General features: G+C 37.6%; 1 protein-coding gene across 1 annotated transcript in view; it reads right to left on the bottom strand.

Moving 5' to 3' along the window:
• Positions 1-19,145, bottom strand: part of LOC120634147 (equilibrative nucleoside transporter 1) — a 53,350-nt gene that overhangs the window by 9,732 nt on the left and 24,473 nt on the right. Inside the window, exons 3-5 of the mRNA XM_039904562.1 lie at positions 9,028-9,141; positions 3,015-3,255; positions 530-675 (exon numbers count right to left, since the gene is read on the bottom strand). Coding sequence (XP_039760496.1) covers positions 530-675; positions 3,015-3,255; positions 9,028-9,141 — 501 coding nt within the window. The remainder of the gene's footprint in view (positions 1-529; positions 676-3,014; positions 3,256-9,027; positions 9,142-19,145) is intronic.

Genomic DNA, 19,145 nt, shown 5'->3' with positions numbered 1-19,145 from the left:
TTGGCCAGCGTGGACTTTGGCCTAAACCCTCCTCTTTCTGAGAGGAGACCTGTGCCCTGTAAAGCAATGGGTTGATGAATGAATGAATGAATGAATATACTTTGATTGTAACACATAAAAATACAGGAAAATTGAAAAAAAATAAGTTTACATAATGCATACAATTAAGCGGTCTTATCGCTACACAGATATCTCTAAGATGTAACGAAAACTGTGCCATACTAGCTGTGCCGGCGAACTTCGTACCGCGGATCATTTTTGTTTTTTATGAATGTTATATTTTAATAATTATTATCCTATTCCGGTCTAAGAGGAATCCAAAAAATCAAATATCATAAAAATTGGTCCAGCCGTTCTTGAGTTATAAATGCTGTAACTAACACAACTGTAATTTATATATATAGATTTTATATTCGTAGATCATTAAGATAACATATCTTTTCTTTAACAAAAAACAACATAGATAAATAATAGCGCTCAAAACCTCTTAAGTATCATAGTTATTGTAGATACTATTAACTAGGCTCACCATTCAAAAAGAAGACGGATATGATGGTGAGTATGAAGAAGGCGTCCGTCCACTGCGAACTGTCCACCATAGCGAGTACCACCGTCACCACGAAGATCAACACTTCGATGCACAGAGACCACACTATTCGCGTTGTTAGATTGCCCCTAGAAAGAAATGTTGATCATAAATATGCGTGAAAACAATAAGGTGTTTATATATTAATACAACTTGCATTGCCCGCAACTTCATCTGCGTTTGATTTTGTTTTTTTTGATGTGGCATTGTATTTAGTTGTAGTTCTAAAAAAGATTAAAGTATTCAGGATCGCTAAGCCTTAAATGAGGGGTTTGTTGCTGTCCGCTGAGGAGTTCTGACCTCCACATCCAACCACATTCATCAGATCTTCACAAAGTTTGGGCAAAATTAAACACATATTATAACATCTATAGTACAAAAATAATTATTTAAATTGGTTATAATTTGTCGGAGTTATGGGGTAAAATCGTCAAACACTTTCATCCCCTCACCCAAAGGAACCGAGCTTAATTTCGAGATGAAAAGCATCCTATATATATTACTTCTAAAACAATTCCAAGAATATGTTTACCAAGTTTCATGAGGATCGGTTAAGAAGTTTTTAGTGAAAGCGTAACAAACGAACAAACATTGTCATTTTTAATATTCTAACATTTTCTTGATTATGTGATTTAAGACTTATTATGTTATAAACCCATTACCGACCCACTACAGGGAACGGGTCTCTTCTCAGAATGAGGAGGTTTTAGGCTATAGTCCACCACGCTGGCCAAGTAAATTTGTCGGCCGACTGGCGCAATGGGCAGCGACCCTGCTTTCTGAGTCCAAGGCCGTGGGTTCAATTCCCAGTACTGGAAAATGTTTGTGTGAAGAGCATGAATATATTTCAGTGTCTGGGTGTTTATATGTATATTCTAAGTATTTATGTATATTATTCATAAAAATATTCATCAGTCATCTTAGTACCCATAACACAAGCTAAAGCTTATTTTGGGGCTAGATGGTGATGTGTGTATTGTCGAAGTATATTTATTTAAATCGGTAGACTTCACACACCTTTGAGAACGTTATGGTGAACTCTAAAGCGTGCAGGTTTCCTCACGATGTTTTCCTTAATCGTTAAAGCAAGTGATGTTTTAAATTTCATATATTGATTAATGATGGTTAAGGTGGTGGCAGAATGTTTGCCAATTGCATGTTTAGTAGATTTCACTCTCGGGTATGTTAAGTAATACTTCGGAGAATCGGAAGTAATACCGGAACACAACTTTAGGTATCGAACCCCTAAAAAATATTCTTAACGTATATTATGTTTGCTCAAATAGTTTTGAACGTGGTTTCCAACTTTGTGTTGTGTAATAAAAGTATTTACATACATTTTCGTTTTAAATGCAAATGTAGCAGAACTTAGGTGCACACAAATTTACGGAAGAAACTTGCGTGTGTTTTAGTAGAGCGTTGATGTACCCACTGTTGATTATAGTGGTGAGCACCACATAAGTGACACCACTGCGTTGGGAAGTGGGAAGTAGGCCTAGGCATAGTTGACAGCATTGGTAATCCATACAGTGTAATAGTTAAACAATAGATCTGTGTCTTAGACTAAGTAAAGATATCCATATCTTTATTATAGTATATTTATCTCTTTCCCTCACCTGAATGCACCACATAAGTGATACCACTGCGTTGGGAAGTGGGAAGTAGGCCTAGGCATAGTTGACAGCATTGGTAATCCATACAGTGTAATAGTTAAACAATAGATCTGTGTCTTAGACTAAGTAAAGATATCCATATCTTTATTATAGTATATTTGTCTCTTTCCCTCACCTGAATGCACCACATAAGTGATACCACTGCGTTGGGAAGTCGGATAGATGTTCGCTTTAACGAAATGGCGAGATTTCATTTTACAAACAGTGTAATTTGTAATTAGTTTAAACTCTTTGGTAAGACGCGTTGGGATGTGAGGTCATATAATAATACGACCATATCTACTAGTACTATACACAATACACACATTGGCGTGCACAAAAGCTCTGCCTACCCTTAAATTTGGTAACTCATAAATGCGAAGGATTTTTCCATTTCATGGCATCTAGCTTCTTTATGCATACATGATGAAAACAAATAAAGCAAAAAAAAATTTTTTTTAATTGAATATGCCTCACTAGTGCCAAATGTGAGAGTTCCTACATACTCACTCTATCGCGTGAATTTTAGCTTTTTTTATTTCGAATGAGCGCCATCTTCATTAAGAAGAGCTTTTTTTTAGCTCGTCTGGGGAAGTACTACTGCCAGACTTATTTCTGCCGTTACGCAGCAATGTGCAATGCTGAGTTCGGAATGGCGTGGTCGCCGGTATGATTACACAGGCTTAATACCTACGCCTCAATATGACACATGGCGGCACCGTGGAGGACGTGTTCCTTCTAACGTCTTCGATGCCAGAACGTTGAAATCAACTCACCCAATCTTGACAAATATGTTCGTCCAACTGAAAAGCAAATTCGGCACTTGGCACGCCCAGCCAATGTAGGTCATGAAGTCGTCCGCATACTGCGGCGTGTTCACAAGTTTGTATTTCACGAAGTAGTCTTTGGCGGTTATGAACATGTTCCACGCGGTGAGGGTGCCCAGGCCGTGCAGTAATAGAGTCAGGTAGATGAGGTTCCATTTGTCTTTGGGTGGCGCCAAGTCCATGGCTATACCTGGAACAATGGTAATTAACACGGTCAATATAATAATTCCACCAATATTAGTGTAAGACTAGTTCAACAGAATTTCGTTTACGGACAACTTATTATTTCCACGAAAATCATAATAGTTAGAGAGCACTCCGCCATGATTGTTTCTGCCGCCAAGCAAGATTGCTGCGATCCGGTCTGAAGAGCGCAGTTGGCGGTTTAATTACACATGTGGCTTAACATTTACCCCTCAGCAGGGCTGGCACGTGCAGCAGACAAAAATTATATCCCCTCACAAGGGATAAAATAAACGTGTCCCCCAGCTATAGCACGGGAACATAAATAAATATACTACGACTATACACACATCGCCATCTAGCCCGAAAGTAAGCGTAGCTTGTGTTATGGGTACTAAGATGACTGGTGAATATTTTTTATTGAATAATATACATAAATACCTATAATATACATATAAACACCCAGACACTGAAAAAAAAATCATTTTCATCACACTAACATTTTCCAGTTTTGGGAATCGAACCCACGGCCTTGGGCTCAGAAAGCAGGGTCGCCGCCCACTGCGCCAATCGACCGTCAACAAACATGGAATAGGCGAAGTATACACGCTGGCCCAGTGCGGATTGATGGACTCCACACGCCTTTGAGAACATTATGGAGAATACCCAGGCATGCAGGTTTCTTCACCGTTGAAGCAAGTGATATTTTAATTGCTTAAGCTGGGATTTTAAATCGGCCCGCCCGAAACTGAATCCGAAGTCATAGCCACTATCACCGCATCTAGATTAAAACGTTCTTATTATTAATATCATTTTACGCCTATTAAACAAAAAATAGGGAATTATAACGTTTTATTCTTTATGACATACCTAAAACTAGTAATTTTGGCGAAATGTCGTGATACTTAGGTGCACACAGATTTATTGAAGAAACCTGCGTGTGTTTTAGTAAAGCGTTTATATACCCACTGTTATGTTGTGCGCCCAGCTTTAGGGAACTGAGCCACTGCGTTGGGAAGTGGGAAAGTAAAACCTGAATCGTAGCGCTCAAACAATTAATGTAATTTTATCCTAACTAATATTATAATGTTGTCAATGAAGCGGTGATAAGTTTATATATATATATATATATATATATATATATATATATATATATATATATGTATATATATATATATGGTTAACAATTGATGGACCAAGCAGATAGACCACCTGATGGAAAACTATAGCCTTTAAACAGAGCAAAACTGCGCAGGGCATGAAAAGACCACATCCTACAAAGTGTTGCCCTGTGTCCATCCCTTTTCATTCTGAGAGTAGATCCGTGAGTAGACTAGTGAGCCGGTACTGGACTGCCTTCCGAACCGGTGGTAGAGTCACTACACACGGACAGACTTGACATTTCAAAAGTGCTTGTATTAGGCCTACTTGAAATAAATGAATTTTGAATTTTGGTAGCGGGTTGATAACGATACGGCCTGAATCCTTTTAATTCTGAGCGGAGACTCGTCCCCTGTACTGAGCCGATCATAGGTTAATGGGAACGAAGTCGCGGGCAAACGCGACTAGGCAAGGTTATATAAACTTACGAAGGTCTTCGTTAAATTCATGTCGAAGCGTACATAATTAATGTGTTTCACTATTTATTGGGTACCTATTCAATTATTTTATCCAATTAGCTTTTCTTATTAGCACTAATTGTAGTTATTCACAGTATTTTATTGCATTTACATTGCAAATTCAACTTTTTGTAGACGAAAATCTTAATGTATTTGCATGAGATTTCAAAAACTAATGACTTTATTTTGACTTATAATGTCGAATCTCCCTGAAATTTTACCAAAGAGAAAACGACAACTAAATATTTCGCATTTATTGAAATTCCTAAACTTTTTTGTATACTCGTAGACCACGTGGACTATTTTTCGGTTTATGTTCACTCTTGGCTACCCTTGCTTGGATTCAGGTAAGGACTACTCTTGTTTTGAGCCAGGCAAGGGCTAACTTTGCATGAAATCAGGCAAATGGCATCAGAAGTGGTTCCAGGCGCCCATGACCATATAGGTTTTACTCAATATGTTTTTCTTTAATGTTTATGCAGGTGATATTAAGTTGCTTTAAATGCACATAACTCCGGAGGGCCGTTGGAAATCAGTTACCCTGCAAGGAAAGCCAAAGTCCTTACCACTAGGCTAAGGCTTCTAAAACACGGACTGCCGACTGGCGCAGTGGGAAGCGACCCTGCTTTCTGAGTCCATGGCCGTGGGTTCGATTCCCACAACTGGAACATGTTTTTGTGATGAACTTGAATTTATTTCAGTGTCAGTGTGTTTATCTGTATATAATCAGTATTTATATATATCATTCATAAAAATATTCATCAGTCATCTTAGTACCCATAACACAAGCTACGCTTACTTTGGGGCTAGATGGCGATGTGTGTATTGTAGTAATATATTTATTTATTTATTCAAAACAAAGTTACGGGAACTGTTTTATTTTACGGCAACAGTTTCCTTCAGCAATTAAGTTTATTGCAATACGCGGTAGGTATGTACGAAGTAGAATGGCAACATTTAATTTAGAAAACTTCGCCGCTAACCCGTTTTCCGCAGCGAAATGGCCGCAAGCTCACGCATTGCAGTGAAAAATGTTACATTACGCCATGCCTAGGCGATAAATAATGGTTATGTCGCTTTATTCAAGAACACGGCTCACGGGCCCATCTGTTCACCCGCTTGGCGAATTCTAAATGAAACTACATGTTATATTTACGAGTAAGTTATAACAGTCATTTTATATTTAATCCACTATAGATTAGCCCTTGACAGCAATCTAACCTGAACTGCTAGCATAGGTGGGAGTTAATAATTCGGGCATTATATCCCCAGAACCCCATTAAATTAACGTGTCTACATATTTAGATATTAGATACCCGACTTCTTGGGGGAGAAAATTTGGTTATGTGGGATTTCTTCCCACAAAAAAACACCTCGATGGCTCGCCCTCGGCACACATGATGAGACGCCCCGGGATTTCCTAAAAGAACAAGAACCCGCTCTCTTTTTCTCGCTATCTTTTTAACATCCATAACAGTACACTGCTGGACCAAAAGCCTCTCCCAACGGGGACTTAGCCTATAAACATGCTGGGCAGCCGGGTGGGTGATCACAGTTGATGGTAGGAAGACGCAACCTTCCTTATTTATATTCCCTTAGTCGCCTCGTACGACACCCACGGCAAGAGTAGGTGATATTTGTATACCTTGTATTCAAAATTCTATGAATTATTAGTAAGACGCCAAATCTTATATAATACATTATTTAGCGCTTTTGGAACAGTCCTTGCTTTAGATTTAATTTCACGAAAAACGCTACGTGCCTGTCCTGCGAGCTGACTAGACCAGAGAAAATTCAGAATTTATTAATTCCCAAATTGCCACTGCCGAGAATCAAACCCGGGACCTGCTACTCGAACCACAGCGCTGACCGCTGCGCCAACGAGGAGGTCGTCAATCGAAGGCGAATCCAGCAATACTACACGCATGTATGAATGCTAGTTAAGAAAATATATGGGACACGTAATAATGAATGATAGGCAGATACAGTTAACAAAGTCATTCGTAAAATAAATTGCTTGAAGCCCGCCTCGGTTGCTTGCTAATTTGATCTATTTGGAGAACGCGTGATGAATGAATCAATACGATACGTACTGCTAATTGAATATTGATATGTACGATATTAACTCTTCTACGTTCTCGTTACGTGATTGAGTTGCGATTTTAGTTGGGAAAACATTTTGGGTTATAAGCATTGTATCTAAAATTTAAATTTATTCAAAAAGGGTTTTTCTAGGGTACCTATCGTAAAATGAGTTCCATGTCAGGGTCGGTCAAGGTGTTTTTAAAAACGAATGATCTGTATTTTTTATAATGTTATCATTTTTCAACTGCCGCAGTTTCTTACTTCTGCAGAATATGGCGTTACCGCTATACATTGCCGCTTTCCTAGGAAACTGTACAAATCTGAGCTTATACAAGAAAATACAAAAAAAGCGCGTTTTGCAGCGTACTAGACTACACAAAATTGCAAATTCATTCAAGGGCAATTGTATACTATTTTATAACAAACTACCAAATGAAATCTTTGAGATGTCTCTCAATAAGTTCAAAGTTTATATAAAACATAAGCTTACAGAAAAATCCTATTATAATATTAAGGATTACTTAAACGATAAAAAATCTTGGGTGGGAATTGCTCTAGCTTCATAGGTAAAAAAAATTGCTGTGAGATGGTGATAACAAAGAAAAAATATACCCGGCTAAGTTTGTTGTGGGCTCTTGTTAGACCAGGGCGCGTTTGGAACCCTCGTAGCTTTAGGTTTAAGTTGGCGAACGAAGTTATCACCATCCCCTTACAATTATGTAAACATGTATGTATGAACGCTTCATAAGTGCCTGTGATAGACTTGATAGGCCTACATGAATAAAGACATTTTGAATTTGAATTTTGAATTTACATAATTCCTACAAGTGATGGCAACGGAATTCGAGCCTGAGACCTCCAGTTTAAAGACCGCTTCACCAAGAGGCCGTCAAGGTTATATGATTTAGTAGTTAGGCATATTATTAACGGGTCAGTGAACGTGTGATCTAAATAAAGCTCGGAGCGTGGGTATTGACAGGGCCCGCATCGTAACAATTTCAGTTATATTAATTAGTTTGCGCAACATGAGAGAACACGTTGGGCTACACGTAGGTGCAGCGGTAAAATTGCAGATGTACTCACGGACTTATCTATAAACTACATATTCAGCCTTAATATCCCACTAGTTGGAACACTTAAAAGAGTGATATGGAAGCCTCATAAAAACATTTACTCATTTATTTATTTTCTTACTTTTTATATATAACACACATCGTCCAAAAAAAAAGCTATCTATTATACACGTTTCGTTCTGATACTAAAGCGTCGGAACACGAAGCTTGACTTTGTAGCTAACAAAAAATACAATTTAAGTTACACCTAACTAACTTGTAGTAAGATCCATCGACATCATCATCACGATAATAAGATTATGGTTTTCCTTTCGGAGGTTGCGTCTACCGAGTTGGATCAACGGCACGTACCTCGTAACTGTTGGGAGTTATGTGCTTTGAAGCAATACAATATAACTTGATATAATAAATTACGTATAATACTCACATCGCAATCTAGCCCAAAGTAACCGTAGCTTGTGTTATAGGTACTAAGATGAATATTTTTATCAATAATATACTTATGTAAATTATTCACACTTATAATATACAGATAAACACCCCGACACTGAAAAACATTTATGTTCGTCACACAAACATGTTCCAGCTGTGGGAATCGAATCAACGGCCTTGGTACTCTGAAAGCGGGGTGACTGCCCACTGCGTAAAACGGTCGTTAAATTATGAAGAAACCAGCATGTCCGTTATCTATAACAATTCGCCATTGGCCAGCTTGGAATAACTACGGAATAAATCTTTATCCTTCTTAGAGGAGACCCGTGACCTCAGTGGGCTGGTATTTATAATCAATAGCCTAAGTCCACTGCTAAAAGCCTGTCCTTATGGACTTTGCAGATAATCATCACGCTGGGCAGACAGGTTGGTAATTCCAGTATATGGTAGTAGTTGCAAAGAAAATGCTGCTGACCGTTCTGAATCATATTCCCTTGGTCACCTCGGACGAAACCCTTGGGAAGCGGGCTGGGTAATGGGTAATAAGTAATGAATGTAGTAGTTCGTTACCTTTCAAGTTGAGGGTATCATTGGGCAGGTTTGAGCCCTCCCAGGCCGGTGTCAGTTTCACGGGCTCGTTTCTTAGGAAGGGCGCCTTCTCGCCCTCGCCCTTTGCGTCCCAACCTGGAACAAGAAACATGAAATGTAAAACAAGAGGATATATGCATTTTTTTTTTATACTATGACAATACACACATCGCCATCTAGCCCCAAAGTGAGCGTAGCTTGTGTTATGGGTACCAAGTTGACTGATGAATAATTTTTAATAAACAATATACATAAATACTTAAAATTTACATATAAGCACCCAGACACTGAAAAACAGTGATGTTCACCACATAAACATTTTACAGCTGTGGGAATCGAACCCACGACCTTGGTCTCAGAAAGCAGGGCCGCTGCCCACTGCGCCAATCGACCGTCATAATCAAGAATAAACAGCCACATAACATAAGATTAAAAAATTAAGAATCCCTACGAAAAAATTCCTCATCCCCTTTGAACATAGTGTACTGTATTCTACTAGTCAAACCCTTTTAATTGATACCAATATGAGGCGGTTTTTAACAAAAAAAATCAATTTGCCATTTTGTGTCGGCGGCCATCTTGGACCGACTTAAATTAAACATAGCGAAGAACACCAATTTACCTTTAAAACAAAAAAAAAAACAAAATCAAAAATGGGTTCATCCGAGTGGAAGCTACAAACATCGAATACCGATACCTCGTAATACATTGTACCGCCATCGTAAATAGGTCATTCCTCATTAGTGACGTAGAGGATGGATTACGGAAACACATCGAGTGGCTACATTTAATTAATTATATGCTTGGTTGGTATTGTGGTTAACATGCCCGACTACAGATAAGAGGTTACGACGATATAGGTTCAATTGCGGGGTTCGGCAAAAATTGTTACGTATTCAATTTTGTTGTACTAGCAAAAAAAATCTCAGTACCAGCCCGTGCCTCGGAGAGCACGTTAAGCCGACGCGTCCGTAGCCAGAATCAGTAAATAAAAAAAAAGTTAAACTCTAACGGTGCACAGCTTTACAATCAATTGCCGTTATAACATGTAAACTCATTTACCCAAATATTATCCACTTTGAATTGAAATACATTAAATGAGTAAATAACAACTTTCTGTCATAGCCTAGTGGTTACAGCTTCAACCACTGTTTCACTTTTGGGAGTTATGTACGTTTATAATGTTAGCAATTATAATATCACCTGCTTTAGCGTTGAAGGAAAACATCGTGATGAAACCTGCCTGCCTGAGAGTTCTCCATAACGTTCTAAAGGCGTGCGAACCAATCAGTTCTTGATCAAAGTGGTGAACAACGGAATAAAACCTTTTCATTGTAGGAGGAGACCCGTACCTTGAAGTAGACCGGTAATGGGTTAAGGATATAACCACCCGCGGTATTTCTAAGTTTAAATATCCAGGAAATTATAAGAGGTGGATAAACAAACGATTTCAGCCGGCGCAAAATTATTTCAATCAAGAATCTGAAGCTTGGTGAAACAATTTTTGAACAAGGTGCAACAACGTGTGTATTTTATTAATGAATGCAGATCCGATATTTTCAAACTTGAGGGACAATGCCACCGATTTTAATTATTATGTCGTGTTCGTTGATGGAAGAATGTTATAATTACCATTTCATCTGACAGCAAATAAATAATAATCATCATCATAATCATATCAACCCATTGCCCTTCCACTAGAGGGCATGAATGAATGAATGAATGAATACACTTTTATAGTACACCAAAAAACCGAAAAAAGTAGTTACAGACACGTGCCCTTTAGCGGGCACAATGAGAAGGGGTTAAGGCCTTAGTCCACTAAGTTGGCCCAGAGCGAATTGTTCTATTCCACACCCACACCTTTAAGAACATTATGTAGAACTCTCAGGCATGCATGTTTCCTCACGGTGTTTGCCTTCAGCATTAAGTCATTAATTGCTTAAAACGCACGTAGCTTAGAGAGGTTAGAGGTGCGTGCTGGAATTGGAACTCTGCCCCCAAGTGAGTCCTACCTACATGCAGTCTAAGATGGTACCTACAGAGTTAACCTGATTAGGGGTCAGATAATAAAACTTTACGAAATGAAATGAAATTTATATTTGCCCACAAAATCTCTTACAATTGTATACAAGAATATGTATAAAAAATATCTAACAAAAAGCATGTGGACGACTAGGGTTCCACCTCAGCACGAAGCCGCAGCGAGCTGCAGCGCTGGTTTTAAGGGGGACCCTGTGTGCTCAAAGACGTTGTCTTTTTTTTCTACAAAAATTTTCAACATTGCTTTAATTTCAAAACTCGTGAAAATTAAGCTGCCGTTGTGACATTCACGACCAATGATCCACAGAAAAGTATTTGTAGCAGAACTTAGGTGCACACAAATTTACGGAAGAAACTTGCGTGTGTTTTAGTAGAGCGTTGATGTACCCACTGTTGATTATAGTGGTAAGCACCACATAAGTGATACCACTGCGTTGGGAAGTGGGATAATAGATATTTTGATAGTTACGATACTTCGTGTACACTTTATCTCCTACCGACTACTTATTTGTACCTATATCGTAAATGCACCACAATGTTTTAGATTATTCATTTATCTAGCTTCTTATACAGTTTTTATTTTTAGGTTACCTATTGATCCGTGCTTTTATAACTGTGTTCATTTAAAATTCCAAGTTATGTGCGTACACTTTGGGTTTAGGTTAGATAGTGTTGTGTTGATATTATTTATTTACTGCGATTAAACTGTAGTAATTACCTGTTCTTTGTGCCTAACAATAAATAAATTAATATTTATTTTACGCATATATGGAGTCAACTATTTTGTATACTATAATAATTAACTTAAATGAAGTATTTTGTCTAACGAAAGAAAACATTACTTCGGTAAATGGTCTTCCTCTTTTCTCTTCCTGAACCGTAAAGCACTACCAAAGGAAAAAGAAGACAAAAGAATTTCTATGAAAAACTCTTTGTCAATTCGATTTCTTAAACAACAAATAACAATTAATTTCACGCACCACGTACACAATGGAGTTTTGGTTCGATTATAAAATACAATCTAGGTATATCCACTACTAGAAACAATGGGGTATTATCACAGACCACTTTTACCCTTAGTTAGTACAACGCGCAGCCGTCGATGGTTTTCGAGTATCGAAAAACTGGAACGACAAGAGTATAATTGAATGTATGCTCATGGTTTTAAATTTAGTCCGTACATCTACAGCAAATAAACAGTTTTGAATAAAAAAGTAAATTTAAAATCGAAAACACACGATGACCTTGAACTCCGTGAAGTCCCTTGTACAGACTCGGGCCGCCTCTGTCATATTTAGAGAAAGGGATTTAAGATCTTAGCATATACAATTAATTAATAATTAGTAATAATAAAAGCAAGCGCAGCTTAACGTGCTATTTAAGGCAAGGAGTTGGACACCGCCACTATCCTACCTTCGGGGCTGGTCTAACGATTTTATTACTTCATAAACCCAATACTTCACAAACCTTGGTCCAGGACGGGATTAGAATCGTTAATACTACTGCTTTAAAACTTCGAAACAACTAACTCGAAACTCTCTAAATCTGACGTATACTACTATAGTGTTTCGTCTCAGTGACCATCGAGGCTCGCAAAGTGTGAAACCTCGTAGTGAGCGTATTGATTTTGTCGGTACACCTATAATATTTTATTACTAACTAGTACAGTCATGTACAATGTTTTTTTGTTTAAACAGAAAAGAATAACAAAGAAAATATTTATCGCATGGACATGTCGATAGCCTTCACACACATAGCCTATATCAGCAATGGCTTGTAGTGTTCGATCGACCCCAGTTTTGTATCAGACATATTAATATAATGGAAAAAATCTTCCTCCGATATGATTTTAGCCATTGGCACCAAATTTTCATTAACTTGAAATATTTTTAAAACACGTTTTAATTTCATGGCCATATGAAATTATTAATTCTCATATTGGTAGGAGTTTTATATGATGATGATGATGATGATGATGATGATGACGATGACGATGATGATGATGATGATGGTGATGATGGTGATGATGATGATGATGATGTATCTCATAATTCATTCATCTCATAAAAAGTAAGAGTCCATAATGGACTTTCATATTATATTATACCAGATTATATTCAGAAGTTCCAGTGTCAACCTATCTGCATACTTAGATCATATTACTAGAAGTGTACTTACGCGATACAATCTCAGATTATTGAATATTCATTGTTTTAAGGATACAACAAGGTAAGTAACGCGGTCCAGGACTTTATTTTATATCCTGTTTATTCTTTTCCTTTATAGATTATAGAAGGTTTAATATATAATATATATCACAAAAATAATGTGCCTTTCTTAATAACGAGACAGTTTATGTAGCGCTAGCGATTTCACCAATATCAGTTCCACAAAAAATTTCAAATCAATTCACAAACAAACTTTGATAAAATCTTAAACACGACAAAAAAAAAGAATGTTTTAACTTGTGCCCAGGAAAATTAACACGGAAAAAGCCAGAGCATAAATTCCCAGCCAGTTTAGTTTCAGTGTTGTAAATGTTGTGTGTGAGTACTCTATCGCAGATCGCGAAATCCGGATTCGACAATAAAACTTTTGTAATCAACTATAGCGGAGTCTACGAAAAAAGGTCCGGAGGTAATTTTTCGCAAAGAAGCATTAATTCTGGCTATTGCGGCAGCCCTGTTTCGTTATTTAGCATGACTTCTGAGGAAGAGATCTCGGGTAGAGAGGTTTCTTTACTAAACCTTATTTATTAGTGTTTGTAATAGAATCAGCTTTTGCTACATCCATGCGAAGACAAGATTGAAAAAAAATTAACAAATAACAAAATCTGATACAAATGTTATACCAACTAAAAGGTACATATTATTTGTATAAATCAAGCTTGTTTACTCGGTATATGCTACAAGTAGCTTCCCGTCACTAAAAATATGCAAGTATGTACTTCTATTTTTCATTGAAAATGTTGGTGTACCAACCCCGCTAGGCTGAATCACAACAACCAATTACCCACTTCAGAGCACGGGTCTCCTCTTCACAATGAGAAGAAGATTAAGGCAGTTGTCCACCACGTTAGCCCACTTCAGATTGGTGGACTCCACACACCTTTGAAAACATATTGTAGAACTCTCCAGTATGCAGGTTTCCTCACAATGTTTTTCTTCGTCGTTAAAGCAAGTGGTGTTTTAATTACTTAGAACGCACATAACTTAGATAAGTTAGAGGTGCGTGCTGAGATTCGAACTCGGCGCTCCGAGGGTGAAGTCGAGCTCCTACCCAACGCTATCACCGCTTACTACACCAATGTTTAAAACTATACTGAATACATCTGCGTAACTCTGTGGAGTGTTCTGTCATAACATCAATATGATGTGTGACTGTGTAAACAAAGCACATTTATGCGAAAGCAGCAATCGCGATTGATTTATTGTAATTTTTTTGGTGAGATTCGTTATCTGTCTTCGGAACTCATCATATGAAATTCCAATTCAGAATTAGCCCCTTTTTGAACCATCAAAAAAGATTTTTTACAAATCCGTTCATATATTATATGACGAAAATAGTACTTTAAAAAAAACATCCGAATTGAAAGGAGGAGGTTATCCTCCATTTTGAAGTCGTTTAATAAGAAGACAAAAACTTTTATACGAGTTGGAGCGATATTGAAATATGATATTACCGATTTGTACGGTATAATACTAAAATGGTAGTAAAATGATACAACAAAAGTTTGTAGAGAGATATATAGAGATATAGAGATTGTTGTTTCGAAAATACATTAGATATGTTCGCCAGGAGGTGACCCCAGGGCTTCAATATATTCCAACTTCAATCGAGTTATATTCCTAGGGATTAGTCCTTACACTCCTGATATCCTGGGTAAGACCCACATTGGATAGAAGCAGACGGTTTTCTGCGTAAATTCATGCATGATATACTATGAAAATTAAGCTTTTTGCCGAGTAAACTAGATAAGACCCACGAATCCGAATAGAGAAACTCGTCTTGGCTGCTGCGAAAACGCTGTGCAAACTTTGAATCTGATTATCGTACTAGGTAATGGAAACAGAGCGTTCTTCTGAGCACACTTCGAAATATATCCTTTAAAATATCAGCAAAATGCCGAACCAAATTAAACCACCGCAAGCAATTTTAAGTAGCAAATGATAAACGTAAAATTGCGTTGCATGAAAAAAAACTCTTTAATTATATCAAAACATGTATATATTTTTTAAATATTTGTGTAGGAAGAGTTGAATATCCTCCTTAGTGCTCTCGGAGGCTTCATTTCAAAATGGAGGCTCTCGTTATGGCAGCATAGCCACTATTTACACAAAAGCAGGATGAAAATGCAATTTGCATTAAGTCGCTCTTATAAGCGCTGCGAAAAACCCATTCAATGGAATTTTTCCAACTAAAAAATTTGCTCCAAATTGGTTTTTAATTTGTGCTGATTTATTTCGCGTTTAATTCCAGTGGCTTTAAATTTTATGGTCTCAAAATCTTTGGTTGGGAAGCAGGCCCACTAGTGTTTCGAGAGGCTCACCGACAAAATAGACGTAGCAAAATATATTTGGTAAACTAAGAATAAAATAGCATTATTGCCATTGGATTCATTTTGGTTATCGACAAAAATAAGAATTGTTCTTCGGAAACTACCTTTAGGCAGGCGCAGGTTTTCTTCTAAATGATGTTTCCATTTAGAGTGGAAGATCAGTCGTGTTTGATCGAGTTTGATCATGAAGACAGACCTAAAGAATGCAGAATAATTAATTTACCTCCTATCCTTTGCGTCGAACTTAGTTATTTATCAGAATACTCAATCATATAAAACCTGTATAGATTTCTTATTAGTCAAAACTGTTAAGCGGTAGTTGGTATTTTATACCTTGTTCCTGATGTCAATAATCAACAACAGATGTAGTTAGAAGTGGAATTAGTCGCACTATCGTTTGGTGTTTCTGGAACTATAAGTGTTTTCTATTCAGTTCTCTTAATTTCTCTTTAAATCGCCAGTAGAAGAAACAAGCGTGTCACGAGATAATTATTTGTACCTGATTTCTCGTCTCATCTCATAATAATCTCAATTTGGTTATAGCCTCGTCTCATCTCATAATAATCTAAATTTGGTTAGCCTGTTAGTGCTACAGGATGCAATGTATAACCAAAATTTCACGGTGATCGGTTGAGTATTTGAGATGTAGCGTAACAAACAAAATTACATTTGCATATATAATTTTAGTTAGCAATAATAACTAGGATATATTGTTAAAACTGCTGTTAGTTTTAAATAAAGATACGATGAGGCGTAGCTTCAAATTTCTTGCGACGATGATTCCCGTAAGCAAAGGTCAAAGAACAAATTACCATAAAAGCTACTATCAACACAGTCAAGCAATAAAGATAGTAGAATTCAAAAGTGTGTCACTGACTCTACAGATAAAACATACAAATATACTAACGATGTTAGACAAATTACTTTCAATATACAGAGGTTAATGTTCGAGTAAACCAGCGAACATTTTTTTTTAATAATGATCATAACTTAGGAATAAATGGACGATGGACAAAGAATTTAAAGTCTTTCAATAAAGGACTAGGACATTTGTGATAAGTTTAAATATTTTGGTAACGTTGCGGAACTAGTAGGGTTATAATGCTGCAAATCTTTTTCTGAGAACAGATTGTTCAAATAATTAAACATGAACAAACAAAAAAGAATGACATATAACGATAACTTATTAAATTGCAATTATGGTTAAACGTTCTAAACACCGCAACTAGCAGGCTGATTTTTAAAATCTTATTTCCATTGGATTGTCCAATTCTTTAGGAAGATATAGGACCATATAACTCCATATTTACAATGTCAGCCCTAGGAGATGCAGCGAAGCACGTAAATAGATGATATAAAGTGATAAATCCTTTTTGCATGATAAAATGCTAAATATTCATATACCAGAGCCTTCATATCTGGGTTGCATGCTTTACATTATGGGAAGCTTCAGCCGTGAATGGTCAACACCCTACTGACAAAGGCGTGCTTCGCTTGGCGCGATTTAGCGGTCTACAAAGCAGAGTAGTGTAGAGAGGGGTGTAGCTGTACCCACATTACAGAACTAGATGGAGCCACAAAAATCCTGCATCGCGTTAGCGAAGTGTTCACCGAGCACGATCACCCGCTCGGTGAAAGATCTTCCTATTGTTACGGTTGAGCGTATCACCATAGCTCCCGTACAGGGGTATGGATTTAATATAACTGCAAGACCCCTAACGGGTTAACCTGCCACTCATCATCTTAGGCTGCATCATAACTACCAGGTTACAGTGCAGCCAAGTTCTTACTTGAAGTGGAATAAAAAACAAGTAATGTATAATGTGCACGCCACTTATGCTTAAACGAAAATTCGCTAGGCATCGGCCGTGTCTATAGATAATGCATACTAAAAGCAAGTACTATTTCGTGAATACTTCACTAAAATTCACGAGAACATCGCAAACAAGTTGTATTTACATTAGCCGCGTTCGAAATTTCCGCACATTAGCCTGCCTTCCCACCAGTTATGGGAAACTTATTAGTAGTACAGCTTTTTGTGATACAGCTCGTCCGAGTAAGTACTAATGCCATACTTGCCCCAAAGCAGCTGTGTTCAGAGCTGTAGGGCGTGGTTGCTGGTTTAGTTACAGGCACATGAGGTTTAACACCTTCGCCTCAGGTACACAGGGGCGACACTTTGAAGGTCTTGTTCAGATGGTAAAAAGTGTTACTGTTTTATGTTACCTATGTTCGGCAAAGAATCGCCTTGAAAATACACACTTACAAAAATAATGCCTGCGCTCTTAAGGACATGGCAATTTTCAACCTGGAGAACCTTGAATTTTTGTACGTGAACCGATAAAGATGCGCTTAATCTCTAAGCGATTTAGTGTTCCGGTGCAATGCCTTGTAGAAGCCGTTTAGGGGGTTTGACTACCATACTCCCTTACAGGTTAAGCCCGCTACCATCTTAGACTGTATCATCACTTATCACCAGTTGATTGCGGACAAGGGCTAACCTGTAGTGGAATATTAAAAAAAAAAAAAAAAACTTATATGAATAAATAAAAGATTTTACGTAAGTATATTTTAGCAGATTCATTGCGGAGGGCAATTTTTTACAAATTTCTGCCCGTGGCGGCTTAAAAAAATTACATGGCACCTCTAGACTAGAGCGTCACACGCTATAGGTACAAAATGGAGCCCGGGCGGTGCTAACAGTCGTGTGCAAAGTGTACACAGATCTCAACACAATAATTATGCATAAGACTACCGCTTGTTACTTTTTCACCTAGGAAAACAAAACAGTTCCCGACGGATTATTAGATTAACAGACAATTCGTCTATAGACTATCCTAATAAAGATTCCCACCAATAAAATCCTTCCTATTGTTATATATGCGAAAGATACGCGTTTGTTTATTTTTATGCATGTGCTTGCTTTACGTGGCTTTACGGGCCAGCGTGGTGGACTACGGCCTTAACCCCTTTTAATTGTGGGAGGAGACCCGTGCCCTGCAGTGGGCCAGTAATGGGATGATGTGATGATGAGAATAATGAAGTTTATAGAGCCCTAATTTTGTATTCCTACTAGCACATCTCCGAGTTTCCTTCAATCCGGTAAAACATAATTTAATTTCGATATACTAATCGGCTTCTATTTCGGTATTTGAAACAAATATCTGGTGGAAGCTCAGCCTTACGACGTATCTGCGTCAAATATTTACACACAGTGTCAAACGACGTCAAAGCAACACAAAGCATATTTGTGCTTAATCCCGACATCCTGCGTCGCATTGAAATATGCCTATTGCAATGTGATGAATTTACACGGTAATTGACATAAATTTAATTTTGTGATAGCAATACTTTAAAAGTGAATCGCTCTTAGACTCACGGCTGGGCCTATTCCTCTACGGAGTATTGGTAAACGGCACACGCATAAAGCTCTAACTCCTTAGTCTATCACTCTTGACAGAGTGGTCGTGGTTGACGATGGTATATTTTCTTTGGCTAC

The sequence above is a fragment of the Pararge aegeria genome, chromosome 23 (genome assembly GCF_905163445.1).
Source record: "Pararge aegeria chromosome 23, ilParAegt1.1, whole genome shotgun sequence".
Taxonomy (NCBI): Eukaryota; Metazoa; Arthropoda; class Insecta; order Lepidoptera; family Nymphalidae; genus Pararge; species Pararge aegeria.
Note: the sequence above shows the minus strand (reverse complement) of the source record. Positions and strands in the feature narration are given on the sequence as shown.